This window comes from Desmodus rotundus, chromosome 10 (assembly GCF_022682495.2).
Source record: "Desmodus rotundus isolate HL8 chromosome 10, HLdesRot8A.1, whole genome shotgun sequence".
NCBI classification, from domain to species: domain Eukaryota; kingdom Metazoa; phylum Chordata; class Mammalia; order Chiroptera; family Phyllostomidae; genus Desmodus; species Desmodus rotundus.
Genome location: NC_071396.1, coordinates 18,370,623 through 18,390,604, shown reverse-complemented (window position 1 = coordinate 18,390,604; position 19,982 = coordinate 18,370,623). Strand labels below are relative to the sequence as shown.

General features: G+C 42.4%; 1 protein-coding gene across 7 annotated transcripts in view; it reads left to right on the top strand.

Moving 5' to 3' along the window:
- RYR2 (ryanodine receptor 2) overlaps positions 1-19,982 on the top strand; it is a 522,347-nt gene that overhangs the window by 162,208 nt on the left and 340,157 nt on the right. For all 7 annotated transcript variants that reach the window (XM_071219601.1, XM_071219596.1, XM_071219600.1 and 4 more), the window contains exon 3: positions 11,797-11,901. In XM_071219601.1, the coding sequence (XP_071075702.1) occupies positions 11,797-11,901 (105 nt within the window). The remainder of the gene's footprint in view (positions 1-11,796; positions 11,902-19,982) is intronic.

Below are 19,982 nucleotides of genomic sequence, written 5' to 3'. Positions count from 1 at the left end.
TCATCTGCGAAAGGTCTCCCCTGTGACGTGTGGGCACTGCTGTTACTGCCGCTGCCGCACTTACATTTTTTGACTCTCGTTTTTTCGTTTTTGCCTGGCTCCCCAGAGGCTACCCTGTCTCTACACTGCTTACGTTAAGGCAGGGACTGCCCAGAGGCTGCGTTCAGAGGCTGGGAGCAGGAAGGCCCTGTTCTACGTGGAAGGTCCTCCTGTGTGTGGATGGGTGGAGGAGGCAGCTGACGTTTAGACATTTGAAATGTGCCCCGGTGTTTCTGGCTGGGGGCTTTGTGTGTCTCTCGGCACATGCTGCTTCAGGGCTAGCCAGGAGTGGCCAGGAGGGCCCCGTGCGTTTCAGCTTCAGTCAGCAGTACCCTGAGTCGGGCTAGAAGAGCTGCTGGGTCCCCCGGAAGGTGTCACTTTCACAGACAGTGCACTGACCTGGCACGGGCTCCTCCCCTGAGGCAGCACAGCTGGTGGCCCCTCCGCCCAGCCACTCTGCCCGTGGCAGCAGCCTTGGGAAGAATGCCACAGAGCCTCGATGCTCCTCCTGAACTGCAGTTTTCAGTATTAATATTTCTCATTTGTTAAATGCCTTTGATTAAGTCCCATGGCTCCGAAAGGTCACCTTTTTATCCATTTTATCCAGCTTGCTTTTTAGAGAGGATTCCCCAATCTCCTCGCTTGGACATAAGGGAAAGTCCCCTAATATCCTTTAAAAATATAGATTATAAACCTTTTCCTCCTTTCTGAATTGATCCTTGAACATAAAAGGTGTCACACTGTGGCTTGAATTCAACGGGTAACCAGCTGATAGTCTTCTTTCTAAAATATCCTCTGATTACTTTCTGTTCCCTACAGCCCCTGGTGAGTCAAAGTATATGTTAGAACTAAGAGTCACAATGAGTTCTGTTTAAAAAAAAGGGCAAGTGCGTATTCCATTAGAAAAGAGACGGTGCGCAGATTCTGTTACAACAGACTGAGGGTGAATTGTGTGAGAACAAAACTGCGAGAGGATTCTGCTAGGCCACAGGCTGAGTGCAGGAGCTGCTAGAACACAGGCTGAGGGTGCATTATATTAGAACCCGTGGTGAGTGCAGATTCTGCGAGAACACAGACTGAGAGCGCGTTCTGTTAGAAGACAGACTGAGTATGTGTTCTGATAGGACACAGGCCGAGAGCTTGTTCTGTGACAGCGCAGATCGAGTATGTATTCTGATAGAGCACAGGCTGGTTCATGCTCTGTTAGAATACAGACTGAGTGCTCATTCCCTTGGAACCCTAAGTGAGTCCTCGTTCTGTAAGAACAGAGACTGAGTCTGTGGTCTCTTAGAACACGGCATGACTGCATGTTCTGTTAGAACACAGGCTGGGTACGCGTTCTATAGAACACAGAATGAGTGGGTGTTCTGTTAGAACACATGCTGAGTTCGTGCTCTGTGAGAACACAGGCTGAATACGTGTTCCTTTAGAATACAGGATGAGTGGTAGTTCAATGCAATGAAGGCTGAGTGTGTATTGTGTTAGAATTGAGGCTGAGTGTATGCTCTGTTACAACACAGGGTGAGTGCTTCTATTGTAGAAAACAGAGTTTGTGCTCTGTTAGAAAACAGACCTAGGGCTTGTTCTCTTTGCACACAGATGGTGTGTGTTCCTTTAAAAGAAAGACTGAGTGCTTATTTTGTTAGAGAAAACACCGAGTGTGTTTTCTGTAGAACACAGACTGAGAGCTTATTATTTTAGAACACAGAACGAGTGAGTGAACTGTGAGACACAGGCTCAGTCTTTGCTTGGGGAGACCCCCAAGTCAGTTTCTGCTGTTAGAACACAGATTGTGTTTATTCTGCATTAGAATTCAGGCCGAGTGTTTGTCCTCCTAGAACACTGAGTGCGTGCTTGTTCTGTAGAAGAGAGACTGAGTTTATGGTCTGTGAGGACCCAGAATGATGCGTGTTCTGTTAGAACACTGGGTGGGTAATTGTAGTGTTAGAACACAGAATGACTGCGTGTTCTGTTAGAAAACAGGCTGGGTACTCCTGTTAGGTCACGGAGTGGCTGGGTGTTCATGGTCTTTGAGAACACAGACTGAATACATGTTCTGTCAGAACGCAGAGTGAGTGCGTGTTCTGTTGTAACCCAGGCTGAATGCTGCTTGTGTTAGAGCAAAGCCTGAGTGTGCACTGTGTCAGAACGCAGAGTGAGCGTGTGTTCTGTTCGAATACAGGCTGAGTGCTGGTTGTGTTAGAGCAACGCCTGAGTGTGCACTCCGTCAGAACGCAGAGTGAGTGCGTGTTCTGTTGTAACCCAGGCTGAGTGAGCGTTATGTTAACGCACATACAGCGTGTTCTGTTGGGGCACAGACTCAGTGCTCGTTTTATGAGGACAGCGGCTGTGAGATTTTTCTGTTAGAGACGAGACTGTGTGCTGTGTTGGAGCCCAGACAGGACGCTTACTTCCTGACAACAGTGGCTGAATGATTTTCGTTAGTACACAGGGTGCATATTTTGTTTCTACAGGGTGAGTCTGTATTTTGCTAGATCACCAGCTCAGTGTACATTCTCTTAAAGATATGAGCGCATGCTCTGTTAGCTCAGCTGTGAGTGTTTCATTTATCTGGATTGTTAGGATTCCGGAGCATGTCCTGATTGCCTCTTGTTGTATCAGTGTTAAGTCTCTCTAATGTATGTCCAGTTTTATTTCTGTATAACCTGTCTGGGTGTTAAAATTTCAAGTACCTACCCTAACTTAGTATTCTAATTTTGTTGAACTAGAAGGTATTTTATTTTGCAGGGAGGTGGTGACTCTCATCTGCAGGCAGCAAGGGAAAGATCCCCTTATCCCCACACTTCCACAGGCGCCCTCCAGGAGGCATGATTATTTCAGTGTCCAGTTACACTTCTGCCGCAGGTAGTACATACCCAGAGGGACTCAAGCCAGGTTATATGCTTCTAAAACGTCTCTGGAGCCAAAGCCATGGAATCTGGGGGACTCATTACTGTGATTCTGTGTGTGAGCAATTTTAGAGCACACACACCGTCTCATTTAGGTTTGGCTCATTAATAATTAACATTAGCTGCAGTGGACTAGGAATCAAAAAGAATGAAAAGTAGCTGAGAAGCAGGCAGATATTAGTTTGTGGGAGGCAATGTGGTGTGGTTTTGAGGCTAAGCAGATAGGCCTGTTAATAGTTTCTGGCTTAGATCAAGTTATTTAATTTTCTGACTTGCCATTTACCCATTTCTGGAGTGGAGAAGATGTCTTTTAGGGGCTGATGAAAACTGCGACCTAGCACACAGAGGGCACTGACAAAGTGACACAGCCCTGGCCAACGTGGCTCAGGTGGTTGGGTATTGTCCTGCAAACCAAAAGGCCGCGGTTTTGATTCCCGGTCAGGGCACATGTCTAGGGTGTGGGTTTGGTCCTTGATCGGGGCCCATACAAAGGATGACTAGTCGATGTTTCTCTCTCACATCAATGTTTCTCTCTTTGTCTTTCTCCTTCCTTCCCTGACCCCGAGAAATAAATAAATAAATAAATAAATAAATAAATAAAATTGATATACCCATTTCTATTTACGTAACTGTGTCTCATGGTTTTTGTTTATTTCTTTGTTTTTACATTTTTGAAATTGTGTAGAAATTCTCTTCCAGCAGAATTTTTAGTAAGAATTCCAGGGTGTTAAATGTCTCTATCTGAATTTACGTGGAGTTCCAGATTTGAAGTTCCAAGTGCTGCTGCTGAATTTATTCCAGTGATTTTTTTTAGAGAGGTACTGAGCAGCTGTCTTAGCTCTGGCCATTTTAAATGAATTTAGATAACACCCTGACTGGTGTGGCTCATTGGGTTGGGCGTTGACTAGCAGATTTCAGGTCACCAGTTGGATTCAGGTCAGGGCACATACCTGGGTTGTGGGTTTTGTCCCCAGCTGGGGCACATGCAAGAGGCAACCGATTGATGTTTGTCTTACACATCAATGTTTCTCTCCCTCTCTTTCTCTTCTCCTCCCCCTTTCTCTAAAAATAAATTAAAAATATTAATTTAGATGGAATTATCCAGCGTATTTTCACAGGATGAGACTCCTTTAAATATGAGATTGTTGGTCTGTGTATGGTTTTGCCTGAGTAAATCCGCAGTCTTCTGCATAGTTGAATTGGAAGACATCATCTGAATGCCTATGTAACTTGATTTGGAAGCCTTGATTCTTGTTTTCACTTTTTTCTTCTCCTTTTGACTTCCTGTGGAGCTCTAGGTAAGTCAGAATCTGCTCGTCACCCTCATCCACAGCTTTGTGGGAATTGTCCCCCCTTCTTTAAGGAGAATACAAGACAAGCGACTATGGTTAGGGTGGCAAAGGTCATGTGGCAGGTGACTCACTTGACCTAGTTATGGTAAAAATTGTTTTTGTACTGAATGCTTCCAGGCAACAAACCTATGAATAGATTCCACCCAAAACCTTCTTTTCACAAAAGGGCCTGGAGACCACGTGGGTGGCCCTCAGGAGTGTTCACAGCTGCCTGTGGGTCTCTGGGCTGTCGCAGGGAGGGAGGCTGACGTGCCCCTTGTTCTCATGGCCATTATTTTTGTCTTAGTATCATTGTACACTTGCTGTCAGGCCAGTGTAGTTACTATATATGTAACTAACATGGGTGGTTTTACTAACTCCTAAAAATATCTCTTTCAAGTAGAGTGAAACTTTGCTTCGAAGTTCTCTGTGCTTTCCTGCACTGCAGCCATGGTCCCGGGGTTTCCACTCCTCTTTTCGATCTTCTGGTTTGTTCATCCACTTACCCATACGGTTGGTTCCACAGAGCGCTCTAGACTCTGAATTTGGTGGTGAGACTCCCTAGCTTTCTAACAGTAGGTATGTGAACTTGAAGCCCATATTCCCAGAACATTATTGCAATATATCTGTATGCTAGAAATTATGTGTTTTAAATACAAATTAAGTAGCCTTTTACTTAGGTTCTGGAGAGTTGGGTGGGTAAGGCTTGGTTGGGATTGTGACTGATCTGGGGGTTTGACTTAGCACGGCAGGAGGTTCATCCCATAAACCGTTGGTAGCATATGTGACTTTTAAGATATCTGCGTATTAGCCAGTCAGAGAAAGACAGACACCATACGATCAAATGTATAGGTGGAATTTAGTGAACAAAATAAACTGATGAACAAAATGGAGACAGAGGCATGGACACATGGAACAGACTGACAGCTGTCAGAGGGGAGGGGAGCGTGGGAGAGGGGACTGGATGAAAGAAGGGGAAGGGCTTAGCCTCAGAACATATACTCATGACCATAGACACAGGCAACAGTGTGGTGAGGGCCAGAGGGAAGTGGGCAAAGGGGGAAAAACAGGGACATCTGTAATAGTGTCAACATTAAAATTTTTTTCGAAAAAGAAAAAATAGGATATCTGCATGTTATCTTGACATTTAGTTCATAGCAGAAGTCTCTCCTCTGGTTTCTCTTTGAGTGTTTTGCTTTCAAAATACTGTGTAATTGTGTTCTCACCACCGATGGCTCCCACTCAAGAAGGATGTGAATAGATTTAACCCAGGACAATAATCCTGCTGTAACAGGAGAACAAGAGAGATAACACTGGGTGATGACAGACCATTCTACTTCCAGACTTGCATTGACATGTTCGAGTCATCTGCATGGTAAAATAATTGTAAAAAAATTAGATAGCTTTTATGCCTACTTAGTGTTATGTTTAAAGGACATTGTGTTACAGAAGATAGCAGAGTAAGCACTGAGGGAATTGTATGAAACTGTAGTTCATTAGGGGTTTCATAATTAAATGCTAAATTGGCACTGCTGTGACCATTTGTAGTGGGGATGTATTGCTAATTACCAGTCACTTAAACCTGCTAAGATAGCCTCCCGCACCTGGACCTGCGTGACAGGAATGCCAAGCGGAATGACTGGAGTCATGAGATTCTCCCATGAGATTCAAAGGTTTTATACCTGGGGAAATGCAGACATGTCAGTTTCATCTGTCATGATTACATTTAGCTTGTCTTCCATAAAGCTGATCTGGAAGAATTAATTCATTCTCTGAGGCAGTATTATGTTAACCTTTGGTGCTGTTGAGTGGGGTGAAGAGAAAAGGTACATGGGAGGGAAAACTGTCCAGGACAATGAGCCCCCATGGAAAAGTGTGAAGGTGTGGTAACGACCATACTTCTAGACTAGGAACATGGGGAGCGTTGTCATTGGAGATTCAGAGAAATGTACTGGGAAAAGGTGAATTAAGATGTTCCTTATATCCTGCCTGACATTTCGTTTCTGTAGTATTTCATATAGTCAGTGGGCACACCATAATTTTATTGGGATGGGAGAATATGTAAATATTTTAAACATTTCCCATCTGGTAGGTGAAATTTTGCCTGCTTCATGTTTGTCGTTGGCAACTGAAAACGACGACAACTTAATCTTTTGGAGAAGATGCAGTTTCGTATCCCAGTGGCTTAGGAGAAGTTGACCTTCTGTGGTTACAGTGCGGTGCCAGGAGTCACTGAGCAGGTGGTGGCTCAACCTCAAATCTGCCCCAACCTCAGACCATCTGCTGCCTTCTAAAGTATGCCGTCTTCACAGTTCTTGAAAGATTAGCAGTTTTTCTCCTAGTTTATGTCTCTGTGACTCTGAGCTTCCAGTCTGATTTAGGTTTTTCTTAAATTAGGCAGATAAAATTCCATGTTATTGCTTGCAGTGTGTTGATTTTTTATTTGAACCTCAGAATGATTCCTTGAAGTATGATACATGTAGGGTAAGTGGAGGCAGTCTGGCTTTCTCACCCAGGTGTCTGGGTAGCTAAGGGAGGCAGTTTTTCCGTAGCCTTGAGTGTGCCCAATAACCAGTGTTCTCATAGCCTTGAGACTGGGTCCAATAAATTGTTCCCATAACATGAAGTGGGCTTGCTTGTGTAGAATCATGCTATGTTATATAATTTTTTTTGGCTTTTTGCCAGCTTTGTCTGTCTCTGGTACGTAAGCAGGTAGGGATGCCCTGCTGGGTGCCACTGACATGTGCCACACAAGGAGACAGGTGACATACAGTGTGCCACACAGAGAAGACACCAGTGTGCTATGCAGGGGGCGACACGCACCTTGCAGGGTGAGAGGATTGCCCACCCTTGAATAAAGGCATGTCAAGCATCCCCATGGCTCCATGAATGTTATTCCATCTGCCCGAATACAGGGAAGGCTAAGGCCATACTGTCAGGCCTTGAATGGTCGGAACACAGTAAGTGTTTTGCCATTTAATAGGTGGGGAAGCTCGGACTGGGTCACCTGAGATCCCTTGGCTAGTGATGCACTGAACCTGTGTCCCATGTCCTCTCCTGCCCACTTCTGTATGTTGCCAAACTATCCAGATTCAACACCTCCTTAATTTTTAAAATATGATTTTGAGATATCTCTGTATTATCCCAAAGGTTATTTGGAGCACTGTAGAAAGGTGTCTGATTTATCTCACTTAGCGTAATATCCTCTAGGTCCATCCGAATTGTTGCAAACGATAAGATATCATTCATTTTTATGGCCAAGTAGAATTCCATAGTGTGTAAATGCATCACAGCTTTTTCATCCACTCATCTGCTGATGGGCACGTGGGTGCCCCCATGTCTTGGCGACTGGAAATAATGCTGCTGTAAACATATGGGTCCATGTGTCTTTCCAACTTAGTGTTTTGGAATTCTTCAGATAAATACTCAGAAGTGGGACAGAGAAAGACAAATACAATATGATTTCATTTATATAGAGAGCCTGAAAAACAAAATAAATGAACAGACAAAACAGAAACAAATTTATAGAGAATAAATTGATGGCTGCCGGACGACAGGGAGGGGGGTTGGAAGGATGGGTGAAAGGTTGAGGAGATTAAGAATTACACATTACTAATTATAAAATAGTCACAGAGATATATGTACAGCATAGGGAATATAGTCGATAATGCTGTAATAACTGTGTGTGGTGCCAGGTGGGTACTAGACTTATCAAGGTGATCATTTTGTAAATTGCATAAATGTCTAATCACTATGTTGTTTAACTGAAACTAATATAATGTATGTCAACAGTAATTGAAAAAAGGCAGTTTTTAGTGTATTTTATTGATTATGCTATTACAGTTGTATGATTTTTTTCTCCCCTTTATTCCCCTTCGCCTTGTACCCCCCACCAGCAACCCCCACTTAATTCATGTCCATGGGTCGTACATATAAGTTCATTGGCTTCTCCATTTCCCATACTATTTTTAACCTCCCCTTGTCTATTTTGTATCTACCATTTATGCTTCTTATTCCCTGTTCCTTTTCTCCCTTTCTCCCCCTCCCCCTCCCTGCTGATAACCCTCATTGTGATCTCCATTTCTGTGATTCTCTTCCTGTTCTAGTTATTTGGTTAGTTTGTTTTTGTTTCTGTTTTTGTCTTTTAGGATCAATTTGATAGCTGTGAGTTTGTTGTCATTTTACTGTTCATATTTTTGATCTCATTTTTCGTAGATAAATCCCTTTAACATTTCATATAATAAGGGCTTGGTGATGATGAACTCCTTTAACTTAACCTTGTCTGGGAAGCACTTTATCTGCCCTTCCATTCTAAATGATAGCTTTGCTGGATAGAGTAATCTTGGATGTAGGTCCTTGACTTTCATGAGTTCGATAACTTGCAAATGCTTTTGAAACTGAGCTCCATGTACACAGGTTTATAGAATGCTGTACTTTATCTGTTGTGCCTGGTGTTAGGGCTCATTTTGGTTTCCATTTTGGGGCCATTTAGTTGATCTTTGATGAATGAATGCAACCCTTTATTTTCCACTGATTCAACTTTATTTTGGGGGAGGTGGTAACAAAGAAAGGCTTTCTGTAAGTGCTATGGCATGGTGTACTATAAAAATTTCTCGGTTATTTGAAGAAATATGCATCTAAATTAAGGAATGCTTTTAGTAGTTGACTTTAAAAGGTGGTAACAAGTGACAGTAATGATTCTGTTGCTTAAAATAACCAGACCATTTTTCTTCAGAGCAAAGCAGACAGAAAACACTACAACACTTTAATTTGTGTTGTTTCGAGTGTTCTGAATGGAGCACAGTCTTGTGTTGCTGCCTCCGCTTTCCTTTCGAGTGAATGTGTGTTCGGAGGGGCTGTGGGAGCAGAGGGGCAGAGTGACAGAGAAGGGTAGGGGAAAACGGGTCAAGGGACAAGCTGTTTCGCTCAGAGACTGTTGTCTTTATGCGTTTCCTGTTCCTTTATTCCCACTAACACCCAGTAGCTGGAGAAACACCTGTAACAGGCATGTCGCTCCCTGGCAAAATGAAATGAGCGTGGCAGGATTCATTTTAGACGATTGTGGTTTTCAGGGATCTTTAGAATAAATGTAGGAAATTAGAGATCCAGACCGTAACATTTTGATCAAAGTTTGGCATGAAACAATATAAATGTGCCCAGTGTGTAGACTTTTAAATGTTTCCAGAATGCGCCTTTTCTTGGAAAAATTGAACATTTTGGGTGCTATGAATAAGTGCATAATTAGTGATTTGTGGTCTCAAACACTGTTTCTCCAACAGAGAATCCATTTAAGAATCAATTCTGAGAAGTGAGTAGTACTTTATAAATGCCACAGATGGAGACCGACAAAAGTAGCTAATGGGTATGGCTCACTTACGTTGAGTTCTTAATATGTACTGGATACTGATTAGCTGTTATGTTATCTCCTTTACCTTTACAGCAACCCTATGAAATGGTATAATTATTGTCTCATTTTTTCAGGGAAGGAAACTGAAGATTCGAAATGTTAACACCTAGTAAGTAGTGAGGCCAGGCTTCTTTGTTAGGTGGTCTGTCTATAGACTCCAAGCTCTTAACTGCCATGCGGTACTGACCCTCAAGGAATGAATGAGCAGCACTGGTCTGAAATCAGCTCAGGGATGAGCTGGATCAGCTCTTCTGGACTCCCAAGACCCAACAGCTAGAAATGTAGACGCTCTGAAAATAGCAATCATTGCAACATTTATACCATAGAAATGGGCAAATGCCACAAATCGAGGCAATTATTTTTAGAGAATTGGTTGACTATCACAGAGTTTAGTCATGAATGAAATAAATACATCCCTAACAGTTTTTTCCCAGTAGCATTTGTCTTGTTCTGAGAAATTGTAATTGATACAGTTAGAACTGAGAAAATTAAATTCAAAGGAATTGATTCCTAAGTTTCACAGTAGAAGAGAGTCTCTTTCCTGCCTTCCCATCATTTATCTGAGGATTTTGGAAAGAAAACCCTTGTCTGTCTAGCTGACTGGCCTGACTGCAGAGCGTAAATGCAGAGGGTGTGCCGGATTTGCAGGGTTCCTTTGCTTACTGGCTGAGACCATCCGGGGAAGACGGACAGAGGTCGGGCAGGGAGCACAGAGGCCATGCTGGGGGGACACAGGTGTCCAGAGAAGGAAGTTGGTTCAAAACAGAACAGAACAGAACAGAACAAAACCTGGGCTCCAGGAAGGTGTGTGGGGACGAGGAAGCTTAGTGGCCTGCGTATAAGCTTCTTTCATCCGTAATTTTTATTTTAGTATTGGAACCCTGGTACTTAATCTTTCCTTGAAACTATTAAGCATCATTCTCTGCTGATAAGAATCATTAACTGATGGTCGTGTTTCGATTGAATACATACGTAAACCTTACACATTGTCATTTTGATGCATTGCATCAGGTTCTCAAATTTATCCTCCTGATGCTCTTTTTATGAAGACATACTCCTGCTCGAATTTTGCGTTTAGCATATTTATAATGTCTCCTACTATGAAAATCCTCCTTTGAGCATTTTCCCTACCCAGCTGGCTGCTCACTAGGTCCTGCTTATCCAGAGCCAAAGCAGATACAAATGCTAATGTATTTGATCCCCGTGGGCAGAGTTTTCTCTAACTTGCCAATTAATTCTCCTCCTGTCTTCTTCACTCCTTGGTACTTACTTACCCCTTGGGATTTTCAGGATTTGTGGGGTTATTGATTGGAGAGGGGTTTAAGGGATGGAAAGGGGGTAAAGGAAGAAGAATGAAGGGGAAAATAAAGCAACACATACACACCCACACACACACAGCAGTCAAATGGCCACATGCCAAGTGAGAGGCCAAATGTATCCTACTTGAGTGAAACAAGGTGATTGTTACCTTTGTGCACAGGAAAAGCCATTGTAAATGAGCATTTCATATCAATTCAATTTTATATTTGCTTAACTTCAACATTAATTTGAGGCAAGCATTTTTCTGTCATTTTTCATTTTTTATGAGTTGACTGCTTCAAAGGTGAGAAATGAATGCTTGAGATGTAGAGAAATGTGGCTTCTTAATCCTGGCATGAAAAATTCAGTAGTTGTGACTTTGGAAAAGTAACCTAACTTCTCTGTTTTCTTGTCCACACAATGATGATAGTAATCCTTACCATAGATGACCATAGGGATTATTGATAAAGCTCCCAGTGCAGTGCCTATCAGATTAGCTCAAAAATGGCAGCTATTGGTACCCATAAATTAAAAATGGATCAAGTGTGAGCAATATAGACAGTGCATATGGGGTGATTTCTGATCTCAAATTACAAATTGACAAGTACTCTTTTTGTATGAAAGAATCTGAAATATCATAAGGCAAATTGGGTCTGGATGCTTGGTGATGAAGATGATGGTGGTGAAGATGATGGTGATGAAGATGATGGTGGTGGTGGTGGTGATGGTGGTATTGGTGATGGTGATGACAGTGACGGTGATAATGGTTATGGTGGTGATAATGATGGCAGCTTTCCCTCTTTCCACACAGAATGTGCCCCCCGACCTCTCCATCTGCACCTTTGTGCTGGAGCAGTCCCTCTCCGTCCGGGCCCTGCAGGAGATGCTGGCGAACACGGTGGAGAAGTCAGAAGGGGCAAGTACTTAATTCACGTGCTTATTTATGAAGCGTTTTAAAGAACTCAGCTACTATATGAATGATTGATTTCACAGATACTGGAGATTTTCTTTTTGCTGGAATAAGACTTGCCTTTTACTTGTGATTTCCTTGAGGTTGACTTTCTGCTTTATACAGAAGACCTTTGATGTCTTAAAGAACTTTAAATAAAAGTCTAACCTCAAGGTGATCCATGTCATTTATCCTCATTCTTATTTTTTTTAGTTTAAAACAGTATCATTCTTTGAGCTTTTGTGTGTTGCTTATATCTTGAGACCTGTGATTGTTACTATTTTAATTAACTGCTTTATGTGTGGCTCTGCATCATTAATCTTTTTTTTAAAATTATTTTATTGTTGTTCATTTACAGTTGTCTGCATTTTCTCCCCACCCCTCTATGCATCATTAATCTTTACTTCATTTTCAAAAGCTTCTAACCATATACCATGTTCTAAGCTTCTTTATGGCAAATAAAATTTCAGGGCACACATATATTTTGTTTTATTTTTATTTTGTTAAATATTTGATTGATATTTTTATAGAGTGAGAAAGGAGGAAAGAGAGAGAGAGAAACATTGATTTATGCATAAGTGATGGAAACATCCACTTATTTATTCATTCATTGGTTGCTTTTTATACGTGCCCTGCCCAGGGGTCAAACCCACACCCTTGGTGTATCGGGACAACACTCTAACCAACTGAGCCACCCTGCCAAGGCCTGGCACTCGTATATTTTAAGTAATGAAATTATGGCGATACAGCTTTAGTCTACTGTAATTTCCCAAACAGCCAGTTACTTTCTTGTACTCACTGAGATTCTTACTCCGTGTCTTAGTGCAGACAAGGCTCTCTGAAAGAGGGTTTGGCAACTGCAGTCATTTCCCGTGCTGTGACTGCTCTGCCTGCTTTCTGGGTACCTCCTCGTGCTTAGCCAGTTCCTTAAAGCTTAGAGTCAAGCGGAGGATGATTGGTCAGACTTTTGTTTCCTTTTCTTTTTTTGGGGGGGGGCTACAGTTACTGCAGGGTATGGTTTAATAAACTATACCATTTCCAGGCAGGAAACTGAACTTTCGGGGGGTTTTTTTGGCCCTTATTGGTCTGTGTATTGCTGTTGTAGTTAATCATGGTTCAGATCTCGATAAGTGAAGAGATTTAAAAATGATAATACATTTTTTATCAGAAAATGAGCAGTCAATTATGATGTAAGGTATTTTCATTAGTCCTCTACTTTGAAAATGTTTTAGTGTCATGCAGCTTAGGACTTTAATTGATTGGTGCATTAATTCTAAATTAATTTTAAAATTTTATAGCATACTACTAAGTATGAAGAGAAACCTTAGTGATTTTCATTTGATATTAGACTAAAAGCTTATTTTACAAAAGGTCCTAATGTGTTATGTGTATTTTCATTTTTCAAGTTTATTTTTGGTTAGACCAAAGTTTGATCTTACTGTATTGAACTATGTAAAGTTTAAAAAATTAATCTTTAATGCAAAGCTTTTGGAATAGGCCTAAATGAAAGAGGAGTGAAATGTTTCTCAATTCTGACTGTTTGATTCTACCTGGAATAACCTGTCTTGCTTTTTAAGCATTACTCATGCATATCAGCTTTGAAATTCAAATCTGTCTTTACAAAGGAAAATCATTTCGTTTGCATGAGCAGCTAGGGAAGTGTACATTGTCGTTTCAGTTATCTTTGTAGATACCAACCTGCTACTTAATTGCCATAAATTTAATTTTGATGTTACTAAGCAGCTTTTTCTAAATTTGAACTTTTGAAAATATGTTTTATCCCCCCAAAGTCATGGAGTTGGGCTAGGCAAGCTCTAAATTTTCTGTCTATATAAGAAGTGTTGGAACCTGTTTGAAAATTTATGCTGTAAAAATATTAGTAAGATTTTCTGGACCCCCCCCAATATTTTTATTTAGCACAGTTTTATTTTGCATTGCAGCCCATCTATCAGAGGGAAGGTGGTAAGGTATGTGAAGGGTTGAACACCATTTTATGAAGCCCAGCATAGCTACCACAAAACCCCTATTGGAAAATAAAAACTGAGAGAAACCTGCTTCAGAAAAAGAATGTATTTCATTGAGCTGAATTTCACTTTTAGACTGCTAACTTTTAGGGAGAATCCAGTGTCAAATCGCTCAAAGGGATACTAGATTTTAGGGAGAGAAAGGCTCTCTCTTAGACTGCAGAGAAGTTTTGATTACACCCAGAAATGATACTCAGAATATGTAAGACAGAGATTGGCACAAGCATCAACTGATGAGAGGATCTCAGTCAGCAGCGATGCTAGACGCAAGGTCAGGGAGAGAGTTTGGGTGGGTTGAGGGACGTGGGGGCGGCCAGGCTTAGGGGCACTTGAGACTTGGGGCACAGCCGTGTACTGGGGTGACAGACGTCCTTCCCATGCAACCATATGAGTCAGAGAAGTGCAGAAGGCTAAAGAGCGTGTCTGGTTCCACGCGAACAGTGGGGCGAGGCACATCTTTGACTCCGGAGGTGCCCGCACCCCTGTTCCTGGCGCCTCTCCTTCGAATCACTGTGGGCATCTATGGCCAGTCTTTTTCAGTTAAATTGCCATCTCCACCTCAGTAAATTTTATGCTGTAGGTTTGCCTAAAGATCCACTTTTACTGGAATGAAATGTGTCAGTCCGGTGATGCCAATTTTCATGAAATTGTTTCTTTCCTTATAAATTCACAGTGTATCAAAAACATTTTTCCATCAGGTTCCCAGATGGGAGGGGGGTCAAGGGACGCAGTGAAAAAGGTGAAGGGATCAAGAAGTACAAATTGGTAGCTAAAAATAGTCCAGGGATGTAAAGTGCAACATAGAGAATAGTCAGTAATGTTCTAATAACTATGTATCATGTCAGATGGTACTAGACTTGTATAAATGTCTAACCACTATGCTAGTACACAGGAAACTATTGTAATATTGAATGTTAAATATAATTGAAAAATTCAAATTGATGGAAAACCTATGTATCACCTGATTCCCTTACTCTTTCATAATCAGCTTTTTTAATGAAACCTTTTCATTTTTTTAAAAAATAGGTCTTTCTGAATTCTTAATGTAATTAAGTAAATTAAGTAATGCTGATACCATTTCCAGTCCAAAATGTTGTCGTGCACACAGCAATACAAACTTACACGGCAATGATAAGGAAAACATTTTTATGTAGAACCATGCCTCTTTGTGGTTAAGTGTCATTTTGCTCATATTCTTGGGTCCCACGGAAATGTTTGCATGAGGGGGGTGACTGTGTGGGGCTTATTATTCCTTTGAATTTTCTGCAACAATTTTAATAATTTCTATAATTCTGTAATAACTTGTAAGACAAGTAGAATTATTTGAATGTAAAAATCATTTAAAACTTTTTCTCCAAGGAACACTATGACCTCATTAGGTTATTCTTTAGCATTCTAATAGAAAACAGTACTTGCCAGGAAGACAGTGCATAACATGTCCAGAGATATTTTTAAATGAATTTTATGTTTTAATTTATAAAAACAGTTTATTATTTTACATGAAATTTTTGGAATGTTTCATATCTATAATTACACATATATTCTGTCTTGTAATTAAAGGTACAAAATACTGCAGCGATGTAGTTACTAATAGAGAAACACATCAAGTACAGACAAGCCCAGTATTTATGAAAATAAAATTGTAGAATGTGGGGCATTGCCAACACAGCCATGCTGTCCTTCGAACAAGCCCCTGTGCTCTGAGAATATTCAAAAATGCGTAAGAAGCAACCAGCTCAATTCACTGGTAAATGAATTATTTATAAATACATTTTTTAAAACACTGAGGCACCATACATGAGTTTTTTAAAAATACATTTATCAAACATTGAAGCACCAATTTCAAGCAAGTAAATGCAGTGAAGATAATTTTGCACAGACATGGGAGCAGAAGATGAAGTTCAAGTTCTCTGCTGTATTTCTTCGTGGGTGAGCACATGGATAATAGAGCCAATGCCTTCAGCAAAGTTAGTTCCTGGTGATCTGGACAAGCTGTTCAGCCTGCATGTGACTCCATGCCCTCATTTGTAATCGGGGGAGGTGGCAGTTTCTTCACCGCAGTTTTGCTTGTGAGAGTTCGGGAGTCACGGTGGCTCGAGCGTGCAGGGCAGTCCTGTGCACAGGAGGAGCGGCTGCTGTGCCGTGCTCAGGATGGTGGCTTCTCTTTGGGCTTGCCTCAACACCTCCTCCCAGCTTGCCTTTTCTGGAGAAAACGCCAGTAAGCTTTGGGGCAAGTATTAAATTAAAAACCAAACAAACACAACAAAACCCCTACTTACCTGACGGCTCTAGAGAGCTCAACAAAATCAGGCGGTTTCTGGAGAAGAGACTCTTGGAAAATGGGATTGGCATAGATGAGTTTCTAATTTAAGACTTTGAGCCTAAAGTGGATGAAGTGAGCGCTATGTGGTAGCTAAAATGCCGAAAGAACATGCACAGTCTCTCTGAAGGCAGAATCCAGGGCCTTTGGAAAGCGAAGGAGTAATCCTGGAAAAGAAAAGCCTAGAGAGGGGAGCCCAGAGACTGTGCCTAAAATCCTGCCCAAGTCTCTGGCTGGTGCTTAAACCCAGTGTGTGTGCGTGCGGGGGCCATATGGCACTTCAGTCATTGTTACTGAGGACAACTCTGAAACGAGATTTGTGCAGTGTCTAGCTTGCGTCTCACCAAGTTACTTGCCTGTTAAAGCAAGTCCATCAACATTCTTCAGAGGCATCCAACATGACCCCGCATTGCGAGAGTGCAACGGAACAGGCTACCGTCCGAGAAACAAGCAAACGTGACCCCACGTGCACAGAAGAGACAGCCGGGAACATGCTGAGATGATCCTACCAGACTGGGACTTAGAGCAGTTACAGCAATGATAAATGGAAAAAAGCAAAGTAAGTTTATGGTAAACAAAAATATTCATATACTCAACATAGAAAAATTATTCGAAGAAACAAAATGGAATTTTTGGACCTGAGAGCTGGAGTCCCTGACCGGGTCATGTAGAGCTGGGCAGGACCCCTGTTTGTGGAGCCCTAAGGTCTGTGCTTTGAGCTCGTCTCTATGAGTGACCTGTGATGAGAGGAGAAGAGCAGTGGGAGAGCTTGGGGTGTCGCTGCTGATGCAGTGGGAGGCAGAGGGGCTGGGGGGAAACGTCTGAGAGCTCAGAGGAGACCAGAGAGCTTAGTCAGAGGAGCTGCCTGCATTAAATTCATTTTGTTTATTTTTTGCTCACCCAAGGACATTTTTTTTCATTGATTTTAGAGCAAGAGAGAGAAACATTGATATGAAACAAACATTCTTGTATGCGCCCCAACGGAGCATCAAACCTGCAACCCAGGCATGTGCCCTGATGGGAAATCCAACCCATGACCTTTTGATCTACAGGACAACGCTCCAACCAACTGAGCCATACTGGCCAGGGCAATGCTAAAAATTTACTTTCTTACAGTTCTGGGAGTCAGAAATCTAAAATCAATCTTACTGGGCCAGAGCCAGGGTGGTGGCAGAACTGCGTCTCTTCTGGGCTCTTGGGTCACATTCTTGGCTTGTGACCCATCCTCCGTCTAGAAAGCCAGCAACAGGCTATTGTGCAGCATATTCACAGGCTAGGGATCAGGACGGTGCGGCTTTGGGTGCCACTATTGGCTCATTACTTGTGGAAGTACAGAGTTTCAGTAGATGTTACTGACGAGATCAAATAAAAATCAGAGAAATCTAGTTGAATAAGGACTGAAAAGTGTGCTCGGTTTGACAGGAGCCTGGTTTTCCTATAGACCAATCGTTATTAGTTTCACTCTCTCTTCCATATTCAATTCATGGAGTCACACACACTTTGCATTTGAAAGACTGTTTTCTGAAGAGTTTTTAGTATTTATTGGTAGTTCCAAAAGTGGATCTGAATACTTCTTTTGTGCCCTTGTTTTTCTGGTGTTTTGTCTTCTGTCCAGGGTGCTGCATCTGAAAGATTCCCTTGTTCAAGCCCCTGGGCAGACAGGCCAGGGATCCAGAATTCAAAGAGCTAATGTTGTGTCCCCCCTGGCTGAGTTTACATTGATTGCTTCCCTTCATTAAAGTGAGTTGGGGCGGGGGGGGGGGGGTGGCGGGGGGGAGGAAAGAGGAAGTGGAAATCGGTTGGGTGCTGAGCTGGAGTCAGAGCAAGTCTCTGGGGTGGCTGGGTGAATGACTCGCTGGAAGGGAGTGCTGCTTCCTTCCACACATGATGGTTTTCATCCACTTTCAGCGTGTTCCTGCTCTGCACACCCCGAGTCTCCATTAAAATACAGAATTAAACAGTGGGTGTGTGAAACAGTGGTTATGCTTTTAAATGCTGTCAGGACTGAAGAGACCAGACCAAAGACTGAAAGGGCCACTGTTCAGTAAAGAAAGGTAATACCACACAATGTTCATTTGCATTTCAGCAACATGCCTGCCTAGGATAGGTAGGGACTCTAAGTCAATCAGTCAGTCAGTCATTGGATCTTTATTTGTTTGATTAGTGATATCGTTAAAAGTAATTAGTGTCCTGGCTGGTGTGGCTCAGTGGATTGAGTGTTGGCCTGCAAACCAGAGGGTCGCCAGTTCAATTCCCAGTCAGGGCACATGCCTGGGTTGTGGGCTAGGTTCCCAGTAGGGGCTACGCAAGAGGCAACCACACACTGATGTTTGTCTTCCCCTCTTTCTCCTTCCCTTTTCTTGTCTCTAAAAATAAATAAAATATTAAAAAAAAGCAATTAGTGTCTACCATGCATCCAATGTAAAAATATACTTAAATTTCAGTTTAAATTCCAGAACCATTTCAATTTTTTATTCTCATAACAATAATATAGGAAAGCATAAATGGAAAGTATGTCCCTCATAACCTTCCTTTTCCCAATGATAACCACAGCTAAAAGATTGGCTTGTATTCATCTAGAACATCTTACATAAGAAGAGTTTTAAACTGGAGGGCAACCAAGTCTGGGGCTCGTGCTGCCTGTCACTGCTCAGCCAAAAAGCAGAGACAGGGATTGGATTATAATTGCGCTTTCATTAACACCAGAGGCCAGCAGTCTGAGAAGGTGGTGGGTTAACATCCTAACCCTAACATCCACCTTCCCTTGAGCTTTCAGAAGCAAGTTTATATAGGGGAAACGTGGACATTTGGGAGGGAGAGTTCTAGGAGGAGCGCAGAGCTGCACACTTGCTGTTTCTTTCAGGAGGGAGAGCTGACAGGGAGTCACGCAGCTTCTCCCCAAGCTTGCTCCTTTTGTTTAGTTGCTGTCTCTCCTTTGCCATTGCTGATAGCATTTCTCTCTTCCCAGGACACCTGTGGTTCATGGCCAGTGAGGCTGTGTATTTTCTGGTCAGGGAGGAGAGGGGTAGGGCATTGGCTCTCAGGTGTCCTTGGTTAGAGGAACTAAGGTCTTTGCAGTTCCCCAGCTGGCTGTAAGCTCAAACTATTTGGCCTTGCTTAGTTTTCTTGTCTCAGTTTCCCCATTCCACTTACCCAGGAATGTTCCTAGCTTCTTACTATCCTGCCTCAGTTTTACACAATGGCATCACATTATAGACTGTTGTGCCATATTCCCCAACTTAACCATATGTGATTTAAAAAACATAAGGACGCTAAAAGCCCAGAGGACGCGAATCCTGGTGTGACGGAAGAGACTGGCTCCCCATCTCTTTACCTCTCTGCTGTGTTCTCTGTGCTGTCGGGCTTGGTTCTCACTCATGACTACAACGTGGCCACTGCAATTTCAGGGACGAGATCCAAACTAAAACCATACGTAGGCACGAGAAGAAGCTGACTTACTTTCTTTTGTTTTGGGGAGAACGGAGCTTTCCCCAGAATTCCGCTGAGTGGTGTCCCCTCGTGCCTACTGCCACCTGCTCACACCTGAGTCGTTTACAGGCACGAGAGATGGGTGCCACACTGACACAGAGCTTGGGGAGGGAGAGTTAAGGGCCCTCTGCAAAAGCAGGTGCTCTTTTTTTGAAGAAAAAGAGAGATGGTTACATGTGTAAATGAATGTTGGGTAATTTCCAGCACCATTTGCT